Genomic DNA, 12038 nt, shown 5'->3' with positions numbered 1-12038 from the left:
TCTCTCTCCCTCTTTTTCTTTCTTTTTTTTTTTTTTTTCTTTTTCAATTTTCAGTTGATAACATTATGTAAGCTAACTGTTAGTCCCTCAATGACTTTAGTTTTAGGAACTTTACTTTTAGGCATTATATTTATAAAGGCTATATACACAAATGACCCACTGGCAATCAATCATGCGTTTTTATGAGTGTTGTCATCATGAATTTCTGAATGCAGCAATAGTTGGAGCTACGCGCTTTGGGTGCTGAGAGGGCGCGTGCATGACTAGTCAAAAAACTTACAGACTTATAAAGTGAGCGTCGAGAGATCTTCTGTGCACTGCACTTCAGGAGCAGCTCACACATTGTCTGAAACACTCAGCCTTCACTACCCACACTATTCTACACCTTATGCACTTTAAGTAGGCTACGTGTGATTGTGCATTAGATCTATGTTATGTCGGATGTATTGCTTGCAAACAATTGCATTGCGCTGCTGTAACAAATGATTTACGGTGTCGTTGCACTCAAGATATTCATAGAACTTAAGCTTGTGTTACATAATGTGCTGCTATAGAGTCAATTCAATGCATGCATATCCAAACCGAACGACATAAGTTTTAAAACTGCAATATGCGTTATTCTTATTTCTAATGTTTTGCATGACCTTCCATGACTATTTTGGAGTACATCACTGTATGTGCATGAATGAAAGCATATTTACTGCAAATGTTCGTGCATTCAGAAAAAGACATGGGCGGTCTAGAGGGTGTGGATGAAGAACTTTATTAGTAGCTACGCAATCTAGTAATGTAGCTAGCGTGCAAATCTGTCTTTACAATCGCTGCAATACATTCCCCCTGATTACTTCCTCTTTTAAGTGTTCTGCAGTTCCTCTCTTAACTGTTTTCCTGTTTTACTCTGTTTTTTGCAGTGGCTCCCTACACACTCACGTACTTCCCGATCAAAGGTTTGTATGAAAGGCTGATTCTGTAATCTTGTCACGTGAAGCGTGTCTAACCGCTCAAAAAAGTCTGGAAAAGTTTTCGTGAAGTGGTTCGGTTGAGGCAGTATTATGCAATGGAGCTGCAAACAAAAGAAGTGCAAGTTGCATGCAATATGAGCCATATGCAACTATTAAAAATGATTATATTTAAGTAATTGGTTGAATCTGCATGTAACTTTAACAAGATTTGCATATTCGCATCATTTGCATCATATTTGCATAATTTATAATAAAGCTTTCTGGCTAACAAACATGCATTCTAAGAACGTTTGGCTAACGTTCTTATTAAGTACGGAGCCCCATAAAGGGACATGGTGGTGGAAAAAAATCAGAGTGAGTGAAAAAAATTGGGGTGGGAGGAAAAAAAAATTTTCAGATTTGTTTGCGTTCTCTCGCAAAACCAGTTGAGTTCAGACAAACACTTCCTGTTTACTTTAGATTGTAGTGGTTCATACAGCTCCATAATGGAGCGGTTCATAGAGTTTTATTTTGAACTTGGACGAAATAGTGCATGCTTATCAAGGCACGGTTTTGGGACATTCTAAAACGCTTAATGTAAAACACTGAATGACTAAATTCAGTACACACCTTATTAATAAAGCATACATACAAGCAATAGCTCAGAATATGAGAGTAACCCGGTAAATTCCACTTTAAGCGTATCCCTCATAGAAAGAAAATGCTTAATTAATGGACTAAGACAGTTTATTAATAAATTAATTATACATGAAAGCAGGTAAGCCCAGAAGAACAGAAGCATTTTCCTCCCATAAAGAAAACACGGCTTAATGAAGACGGTGAAAAAAAAGACCAAATATGCTATAGAACTTATTAAAAATATATTCTGTGTACATGCAAGCAGATGAGCCCATATGAGCTGAATTGCATAAGCATTTTCTTCCCCATAGAAAACCTCGCTTAACGTGGTTTAATATAAGAAGACAGTGATATAAAAAGCCCAAATTTGATATTTTATTAAAAATATACTACAGGCAATCAACGCAGTAATCCATTTAGCCAGTGGTTCTCAAACCTTTTACAGTGGCGTACCCCCTAGGCCTAGGACATTTAGCCTAACATTCTTCTGAGTTAGACCGCAGTCACACCTTTTCCATTTGCCCCCTTAAATTGATTTACAGGTGCATTTTTACTGTTATAGAGGCAATTTTTTTTGCTTTAATTATAATATAGCTATATTTACTAACAACTAACAAAAGTTAAGGAAAGTTGCCATTTTATAATTTACCAAATATTATATGTACATTTGAATGTTTTTTGAACATTCAGAAACAAGTAAAAACATTAGTTATTAGCAAAAACTTTAGATGAACGTCCAACTAAAATGTTTCGTTCCATGTATAAATATGGTTTTATGCTAATGTTTTGAGTGTGTTATTAAAGACCAGATAACTTTGAACAAATGTTCTAGTAACGTTACTGGAAGAACGTTTGTTCATAACTTTGAGAGAACTTTCCAGAACGTTAACCAAACTTCTGAGAACATTCCTAGTTATCTTCTATTATCTCTGTTATTTTAGTAAAGCCATGCACAATAACCTCTCTGTTCAGAGAATAAAAAGTTAAATATTATTCGCTCCACTGCTAATCTTTGGCAGCCTGCATGTTCTCTCAAGCCAGCCAGCTCTTGGTTGTTCAGTCAAAATGTGACAATTGTCTGAAGGCATTTGCCCTAGATTGGGAGGAATGGCAGTGAACCTCAGCCCACACACACTGAAAAAAAAAATCCTTTGTTGGCCGTAACCTGAGTGTTTGCAGACTTGTGTCTTTAATGCATGTGAAAGCACACATAAGAGAATTGTAGAATGCTGTTGACTCTGTGTCATGTGCATCTCACAGGCAGATGTGGTGCCTTGAAGATGATTCTGGCGGACAATGAGCAGAAGTTGAAGGAGAACCTGGTGTCCAGAGAGGAGTGGATGAAGGGTGATAAGAAAGGCAGCTGTGTGAGTTACAGAATTACCATTATTTTCCCCCAGTTTTTATTATTTTTATTTATTTAAAAAACATAAACAATCTATGCATGGTTTAATTAAGTTTAAGCTGTATCCCTTCCCTTACATGTTGTTGTTTTTTTATTTGTTTTAGCTCTTTGGACAGTTGCCTATATTTGAAGATGGTGACCTGGTCCTGTATCAGTCCAATGCCATTTTAAGGCATGTGGGTCGCAAACATGGTAACAATCACCATTTTAATGCATTAGAATAAAATCAAGCATACTTAAAGTTTGTTTTGTAATGACCACCTGCTCCATGAAAACCTAATAAAGGCCCAATGTTGGGAGAAGAAGTTTTTATCATGTTTCAAGTCGATGGGACCAGATTGTTCATTCCCGTTCCAGGATGATCAACAAATTTTAAATATTAGAAGATAATAATAATTAATAATAATTTATGCATTTAGCAGACGCTTTTATCCAAAGCGACTTACAGTGCATTCAGGCTATACATTTTCTACCAGTATGTAAGATATAAGATATAAGATCCACCAACATATTCTTTTTGTCAAAATACGTTATCCCTAAAACATGTTTTATTACACTGTGCTTGGTTTAACCCCATGAAAAACCGTTTTTTCCCCCTTATTTAATAATTTGAAAGAAATGTTTCACTATTAATTAATTCAAATATTAATATACAGTATTTCTATTTTTTTTTTATTATAAAAAACTGCCATATTCTGTTCTTTTACACATTCAGGTGCATATGGAAAAAACGACTGTGAGGCTTCTCTTATTGACATGATGAACGATGCAGTTGAAGATCTTCGCCTAAAATACATCAAACTGATCTACCAGGAATATGTAAGTACTGATGTGACTGTAAATCTAGTTTGAGTTTGATAAGTAATTAATTAATTAAGTTTAGTCATATTTTATATATAAATTCATTCCGGTTTCTGTTTTTTTTCCCCCATTTAATTATTTATTCGTTTTTACTTATTTTTTAAATGAATTTTAAAAAATAGAAAATAATATAATACACTTTATACTATATATTATTTAATGTAATTATAAAATATTTATCAAACATTTCATGTTTTATATATAACAAACATTCAGACACTGGACAAAATGGTCGCCCCTTTAGAGCCATTTTAGGGCAAATGCATGGTAAACATCATGTGATATCACCCAAGACATTAGTTCATTATTTTCTATTTTTATTGTGTCCCTATCTGTAGGAGACTGGTAAGGAAGCGTACTGCAAAGATCTGCCCAACCACCTCAAACCATTTGAATCTATTCTGTCCAAAAGCAAATCTGGATTCCTAGTTGGTGATCAGGTGAGAAATCCAGCACACACACCAGAAGGGTAACAGATGTAATATAGTGCATGCTTAATTCTGACTGTCACCCATTTTTCAAATCTCCTCACAGATCTCATTTGCGGACTACAACCTGTTCGACCTTCTGCTGAATCATAAAGTCCTTTGCTCTGCCTCTCTGGACTCCTTCCCAACTCTCAAGAGCTATGTGGATAAGATTGCTGCCCGGCCCAAAATCAAAGCTCTCCTGGAGTGTGAAAACTTCAAGAAACTTCCCATCAATGGCAATGGCAAGCAGTAATTCAGTAGAACATTCTCAAACAATGGCACTTGCTGTTAAAAGGCCTTAACTGGTGCTCTGTGATTAGCAAAACATCTCAAGTCTTTGTATGAACGTCTATTTTGTATGTTTAACTGTTTTTGATAGTTTTTACTAACCGAAAGCCATGTGTCAATTATTATGAATAAAAAAAATGTAAACATCCAGAATGGTTTCAGTGCTGCTTTAAAGAACAACTTTACGCCACCTATATATAAAACATGTTTGCATTGCATTAATAAAATAACAGCTTCAGTTTTTAATCATTTTGAAGTTTAACATTTCTCTAGAGTGCCTTTATTTAAATTAGAATCTTTAGAATAAACATTTAAATTTATTATACTTATAAATAAAAATAATGTCGATATAAAATGGACTAGTGCCGAGCATTTGTTAATCTGAGTCTGATGAATAATTACTAAGTTTAAATAATTTTTATATATAAATTCATTACCATTGTTTTCTTCTTTTATTTTTTTATTTATTAATTTTCCCTATTATTTTAATTAAAATATAAAAAATATTTACACTGAAAATTTAAGATTGCAATATATATATATATTTATGTATAATTTATAATAAATTATGATCTGTATACTAATGTATAATTTAGTAGGGAAATGAATAAAAAAAGTAAATAAAAAATAAAGTAAATAATACAAATAAAAGGGAAAAACAACGGGAACTATTTTTAATAAAAACGAATATCTGTACATACATACATACACATACACATGTTTTCACCATTATTTCTGCCTAGTCCTTGTCCTGTTTCTGTACTGCTAGACTTTGACAGGCTTTTATTTTGAAAGCGGTTTAGATCAGGCGCGTCTCTGCCTTCACGCATCTGTCAGCTCCCACAGCCATCTGCAGAGTTAGCCAGGTGCCGTTTAAACAATGTCTTCTGCTGAAGAAATTTCCAACTCCGTGGGGGAGAATTTGGAGGAGGACGGAGTAGAAGAGGAGAACACTGTAGAGGAGGCGGAGATGGAATATGAGGAGCCTGTTAAAGGAGGTTATATCTTCTACAGGTGAGTTTAGCAGCTAGCTTAGCATGATAACTGTGAATGAGTGTGTTGTGCGGCTAAACACTTCAGGAAGAGATGTTTAGTTATTCTCCGCAGCATTATGTGGGACATCAGCTTTTAATAACGTTTTAGATGTCATCTGGCTCGTACATACAAGCAGTGCACTTTAGTGTGCAAGCAGTTGTATTAGTTTTGTTTATGAGTGATTCACATGAAATGACTCAGGAGCGTATAGAAGATCTGAATTAAAAATGCCTTAAATCGTGAATACGTTTTAGTTAATAGTGTAATCATTTGTTAATATTCTAGCCTATAATCGCTACAGATGTGTTTTGATGTTAGCTCTCTGAGTGAATCACGGGAGCTGAATCAATACTTCAGAATGATTCATTTGAACTGGATCAAGAGAATTGAACAGGATGTAAACAATCTGTGTAATCCAGAGCAGAACTAAAGGAGTATTTTTCATCCCAAATTTAACACTAGACTAGATGTTTTCTTATGGCAGTATTCCTGGGCTAAAGGGGTCTTTTAAATCCTGATCAGGACTGTAAAAGTCTGTTTAATCCTGAGTTACCAGGTACAACCATACAGTAGGTGTTTTCTGAGGGTAAGTTTTCTTCATTGATTCATTGACTCATTCATTCAGAGTGGTTGAGTCACATAAAATGATTCCAGAAAATTAAGCCTAAAGAAATATATTCAAAGCTGTTATAGATGCTGTCACCCATTTTCTGGTTGATTCAAATGAACTGAGAATTAAGAGATTCATATGAACCTTTTTCTTTATTGATTCATTCTGTTGACTGGGTGGTTTAATGCTGACACGCTGTGATATATGCCATCTCGAGTGATATCACATTCTAGAGATGCATATGAACTAAATCACTTGTTTGAGCTCTAGAAATTTGGCTTTATTAATTTAAAAGAGGTTCATTTTATGAAGTCTTGGTGAAATGACTGAGCCATTTAACTAAACTGTCACTGTCATTTAATGTGCTTGTTTTTCTATTTTAGGGACAGAAAAGAGTGGGCCGATCTAGAACCCGTTCCTCAAGATGATGGACCAAACCCTGTCGTTAAAATAGCTTATTCAGAGAAATGTAAGTGTCTTTTGTTCAATCAATCAATCAGACCATTGATTTCTCATTTCTTTCATATCTCTCATATCACTTTTTCTCCTCACATGACATGATAGAATAATCTCAACTCATGTCCATTGCTCTGTTTTATGCTCATTTATTTTAAGTAATCATGCAATTAATGGGATAATGTACAGTCTGCCATAATTATCACAAAATAAACCATTTCAGTGCAATACAAGACCCAATCGTGCTGTCAGGGTTTGTTTTGCTTACTGTATATTATCAGTTGTTCATTTGTTGAACATGTTTGTCTTTTCATCCGCAGTCACAGACGTGTTTGACATGTTCAGAGCACTCCTGAAGAACGATGAGAAGAGTGAGAGAGCGTTTGCATTGACCGCTGAAGCCATCGACCTCAATGCTGCAAATTACACAGTATGGTGAGATAGATAGTGGATATTTAAACGAACATCTAAATGTGAATATCTTAGGTCCCAGAGCATTTTTAATGGCAAACCTAATGCAGCACTACGATTCAAAAGTTTGGGTTTCGTAAGAATTTTTATTTTATGTTTTATGCTTACCAAGGCTGCATTTATTTGATCAAAACTACAGTAAAACAGTGTTGTTGTGAAATATCATTGCTATTCAAAATATCTGTGTTCTATTTTAATAAAATTTAAAATTTAATTTTTTCCTGTGATGCAAAGCTTAATTTTCAGCATCATTACTCCAGTCTTCAGAAATCATTAGAATATGCAGATTTTCAGCTTATTTATTATTTTTTATCAATGTGATTCCTTTTTCTAGAATTCTTGGAAGAATAGAACATCGTTTATTTGAAATAGGAAACTTTTGTAACATTATAAATGTCTTTACTGTCACCTTTGATCAGCTTTAAAGCATCCTTGCTGAATAAACATTCATTTCTTTTCAAAACAAACATTTGAACGGTGATGTACATATCACATACACTAAGTCTGCAGTGGCTACAGATTTAAACATCAGCAAGCCTTCTGGTTGCTTTGGGTTGCAAAAAGCTACAAAGTCAGTGCAAGTCACTTGCATCATGTCTGTAGGCACTACAGGAGAGTTTTACTGCAGGCTCTAGATAAAGACCTGAGAGAAGAGATGAAGTATATCACAGCCATCATAGAGGATCAGCCTAAGAACTACCAAGTCTGGTAAGTCCACCTCAAAATTGTGAAGTTTGAGTAAAAGTAATTGAATAAATCAGTCAATAAAATCATTATTACCAATGTTTGATGTTTAGATTTTTTTTTCATTAGATTTTTTGTATGTCCAAAATCTCTCGTATTTTACTAGCACACTATAAAAATTGATTTTTTCAAAGTTGTAAATAAAACAAGATTATTGGATTATGTTTTGTCAAGTAAATATATTTCAGTCTTTCTGCTTTAAAATGTCACAGTTAATTCAGTGTGTTACTTGTAGTTTCTTTTTACTAGCAATTTCTGAGTGAAAGTTGTTTCAAAGCAGGTTTGTTATAGTTAACTAAAATTAAATCAGAAAGAGCTTTATTTGCCAAACACACAAGGAATAAAAATGAAAATTAATAAAACTTAGACAAAAAGACAAAAAAATGTATCTCATTGATACTAAAACAACCGTTTCAAAGCCATTTTTAGAGTACATTAGTAAATCAAGCCCTGTTGGTTATTAATATTATTATTAAACAATTTGTGCAAATATACAGGAATCACAGGCGGATGGTGGTGGAGTGGCTGAACGACCCGTCTGAAGAGCTGCAGTTTGTAGCAGAAATTCTTAGTCAAGATGCCAAGAACTACCATGCATGGCAGCACAGACAGTGGGTCATCCAGGTACAGATCCAGGTCCAGTGTGGTGTGTAACGGTTTGCTGATCTGCATGTGTGTTCATGGTTCGTCTCTGTGTGTCACAGGAGTATAAGCTGTGGAATGGAGAGCTGGAGTATGTGGAGGAATTGTTAGAGGAGGACGTGAGGAATAACTCCGCTTGGAATCAGAGACACTTTGTCATTAGTCACACCAGCGGATACTCCGACCCTGCCATCCTCGACAGAGAAGTGCAGTGAGTCTCATTCGTTACCAAATCATAGCTTTTTTGCTCAAAGATAAATTGTATAACTCCATGTGATCCTTTGTATTTTTGCAAAGCTGAAATACTTTGCAAAAATTCAAATGATCAAATTCTAACAAAAACAATTTGTTCTTGTTCTTTGTTTTTACTTGCATGTCATATTTCTCAGGATTTTAAAGTTATGCTTTATGCTTTTGAGAGTGATTATTCAATAACTGCATCCAAAAAATTCCAATAACAATCCAATAATCACACAGTTCAGATTTTGCTCATAATTCTGAATTGCGAGAGAAAAGTCTAAAAAAAAAAAAGTCTCAAAAAATTTTAGTAGCAACTAATTTATGGAAATGTCTAGTTCTATAGTGTCTAGTTCTATAATAGTGCATAGTTCTATAACATTAACAAAAATGTATTACCTATAAAATGATTAACGTATTCGAGTCAAAGCGCTGTGCATCTGTATCACCTAAAGCTGCTTATCTGAAGAGCACGCTAGTGTGGTTGCTTGTTGTGTGACATTACACGGAACATGTGAATGTTTATCTGGTTCCACCTGCTTTTAAAGAAACCGTTTTTGTAGAATTTATACATTAAGACTATTATTTGTTACTTGATAAGCAAATATGGCCAATTAAAACCCTTCAGTGCCTTTCTTTCCCTTTTTCTCTGTCTTTCTCTCTTTAGGTACACCCTGAAACAAATAAAGAAAGCTCCTCACAACGAGAGCGCTTGGAACTATTTAAAAGGGTGAGTGTTGCAAACAGATATAAACAGCCTGTGAAGTCATCCAGTCATCCAAATCAACCAGCAGATGGCAGATTCTCACCATTAACAGACGTAGATGTATTGCACAAAAACAGTTTTAACCGAAGAGCCATAATGAATGTTTATGATCATGGATCATTAACAGGGTTTGCCAAGGCAAGCATCACTATTATTGTTGCTACTTGGAAATAAATATAAATATGTGTAGTATATGCATGAATTTAAACATCGTGCATATATTGTGATTTGTCTCAAAGCATCTGTTCTGTGGCTTAGGATCCTACATGATGGTGGGCTCTCCTCGTATCCTGGACTGCTGGAACAGGTGACAGAGCTTCAGGACACATGTAGTTCTCCATATCTCACTGCCTTCCTGGTCGACCTCTACGAAGATGCTCTGGAGACCAATAACTCCAGCTACGACCAGCAAGAAACACTCAAAAAGGCTTTGGAGGTGAGCTGTGAGTTTGCATATAGAGATAACAGTAGCCATGTTTACATTAAGAGCGGTTTCAGATTAAGATTAAACATTAAAGAAATTGTTCTGTTAAAGTTTACTCACTCTCAGGCCATCCAAGATGTAGATGAGTTTGTTTCTTCATCAGAACAGATATGGAGAAATTTAGCATTACATCACTTGCTCACCAATGGATCTTCTGCAGTGAATGGGTGCCGTCGGAATGAGAGTCCAAACAGCTGATAAAAACATCACCGTAATCCACAAGTAATCCACACAACTCCAGTCCATCAGTTAACATCTTGTGAAGCAAAAAGCTGAGTGTTTGTAAGAAACAAATCCATCAAGACATTTTTAACATAAACATTTGCATTGGGCTAAAATAAAAAGTCCTCTATCCAAAATATTGCTTCCTCCAGTGAAAAAGTCTGAATCAGAAAGCGAAATATGCACAGATCAAGCACCGTTTACAAGTGATTTTGATGTGAGAGGACAACAGGGGATATACTTTTTCACTGCAGGATGTGTAATTATGGTTTATGGACTGGAGGTGTCGGTTTTAAGTTAAAACATCGCAATGATGGATTTGTTTTTTTACAAACATGCTGCTTTTCACTTCACAAGACATTAATTGATGGACTCCAATAAACAAAATGAATATAAAACGTAACATGGCTGCCTCCGCACGTCAAAGAGCTTGTCTCCACCATAAAGGAAGGGAAATCAGGACAGAGAAAGTATTATTCGCCTCTTGAGTATTTCTCCGTGACAGGCCTTGTGTTTTCCTCCGCAAACGTGTGGATGTTGTGTCTGTGTTGAGGTTAATGAGATTTCTTTGCTGTGGGTTTCTCATCCTGTGCCGCGATGATGATGGAGTTGAAAATGATTTTCTGTTTTGAAATTGAGGCCATGTGCATGTGTATGTGTTAAAAAAACGCTTCAACATTTCAGCTGCAGTCAGACTCGCACGCATATGAGATGAGGAACATGAAAGCTGTCAGAGGAAAAGTGTCCATGGATAAGAAATTAATAGTTTTGTGCCAAGACAAAATAAGAAATCTTATAGTAATGTGGGGTGGATGGTGTTCAGAGAGTTACACAGTTCTAGACCTGATTGAAATCTCTAAGGACGTTTTCACACCTGGCTCGTTTGGAGTGTTTGTTTCATAACCTGGTGCAGTTTCCCATCTTAGTTTGGTTTATTTAGGCATATATAAACATGACAGTCTCACCAAAACAATCTGAGATTGATGAACCAAACTGTATCATAATTCATAATGGGAAATGCCTTAGGTAAAAAGCAGCAGTGTCTGATTATGTGGGTGTGCACATTAGTTATCACAGCTTTAAAAAAAACTCTTTATCCTAAATTGTTGTGTAATTGCTGTTCTCCAAAACAGGTGCAAGTATGAAGCCTTGATTCCCACTCTAATAAATATATATATTTATAGGTATGTTGCACACATAATTGGTTTCCTGTGTATGTATGTAACCAAAAAGAAAAGTCCCTGTTTCAGAAAAAGCAATCTACACATCAGAAAATTCTCTGAATTTGATTCTTGAACCAACTTCATTTTGTAAGTTCTTACCCTCAGTTTTAGTACAGAATCTATAGTAAAGTTTTCACAGTTGTAGAGAAATGGAATTTACATCATTCTAGAGTCAGGGATCAACGCTAAGGATTTTTTCAACTGGCCCAACCGGGCCAGTGGTTCAAATTTTTACTTGCCCTGCCAACATTTTCACTGGCCCTGCCACAAAAATAATAGTTGCTGTTATCATTGCTTTTGATTTGTTATCTTGTATTCTAATAAATAAGGTTATATGACACCAATATTTAGTTAGCAATTAAATTTTACAATTCCTTATTTCAATTTCGATACCACAGCAAAAATCACTAGCCAAAAATAAACATAAATATAAAGTTTAAACATTATTAAAGACAAGTGATAGCCAGTAAATAAGAACAAATGAACAAATTACAAGTAATAGCACAATTAAATATAGGCCTATAGCACAAAAATAGAAATGAAA

At 35.0% G+C, this 12038-nt stretch overlaps 2 protein-coding genes across 2 annotated transcripts in view; both read left to right on the top strand.

Moving 5' to 3' along the window:
• The first annotated feature begins 242 nt into the window (after positions 1–242).
• Positions 243–4757, top strand: LOC107715170 (glutathione S-transferase P-like). Its single transcript, XM_016521231.1, has 7 exons — positions 243–399; positions 912–947; positions 2841–2947; positions 3090–3177; positions 3701–3804; positions 4185–4286; positions 4381–4757. Coding segments are annotated over exons 1-7 (627 nt in total). The 5' UTR covers positions 243–398; the 3' UTR covers positions 4570–4757.
• Positions 4758–5411: 654 nt separating this feature from the next.
• Positions 5412–12038, top strand: part of LOC107715177 (protein farnesyltransferase/geranylgeranyltransferase type-1 subunit alpha-like) — a 17920-nt gene continuing 11293 nt past the window's right edge. Inside the window, exons 1-8 of the mRNA XM_016521237.1 lie at positions 5412–5618; positions 6633–6718; positions 7026–7140; positions 7780–7884; positions 8418–8544; positions 8625–8773; positions 9467–9529; positions 9824–10001. Of these exons, the coding sequence (XP_016376723.1) occupies positions 5485–5618; positions 6633–6718; positions 7026–7140; positions 7780–7884; positions 8418–8544; positions 8625–8773; positions 9467–9529; positions 9824–10001 (957 nt within the window). The 5' untranslated portion in view covers positions 5412–5484. The remainder of the gene's footprint in view (positions 5619–6632; positions 6719–7025; positions 7141–7779; positions 7885–8417; positions 8545–8624; positions 8774–9466; positions 9530–9823; positions 10002–12038) is intronic.

This window comes from Sinocyclocheilus rhinocerous, unplaced genomic scaffold (assembly GCF_001515625.1).
Source record: "Sinocyclocheilus rhinocerous isolate Xijiao unplaced genomic scaffold, SAMN03320098_v1.1 scaffold329, whole genome shotgun sequence".
In the NCBI taxonomy this organism is placed as follows: domain Eukaryota; kingdom Metazoa; phylum Chordata; class Actinopteri; order Cypriniformes; family Cyprinidae; genus Sinocyclocheilus; species Sinocyclocheilus rhinocerous.
This window is presented reverse-complemented; position numbering and strand designations above follow the sequence as displayed.

What these genes read in the sequence shown, in the direction of transcription:
- LOC107715170 (XM_016521231.1), top strand. An exon ending in GCATGTGGGTCGCAAACATG is followed by an intron (nt 3,178 to 3,700) that starts GTAACAATCACC and finishes TTACACATTCAG; the next exon opens with GTGCATATGGAAAAAACGAC. An exon ending in AACTGATCTACCAGGAATAT is followed by an intron (nt 3,805 to 4,184) that starts GTAAGTACTGAT and finishes CCCTATCTGTAG; the next exon opens with GAGACTGGTAAGGAAGCGTA.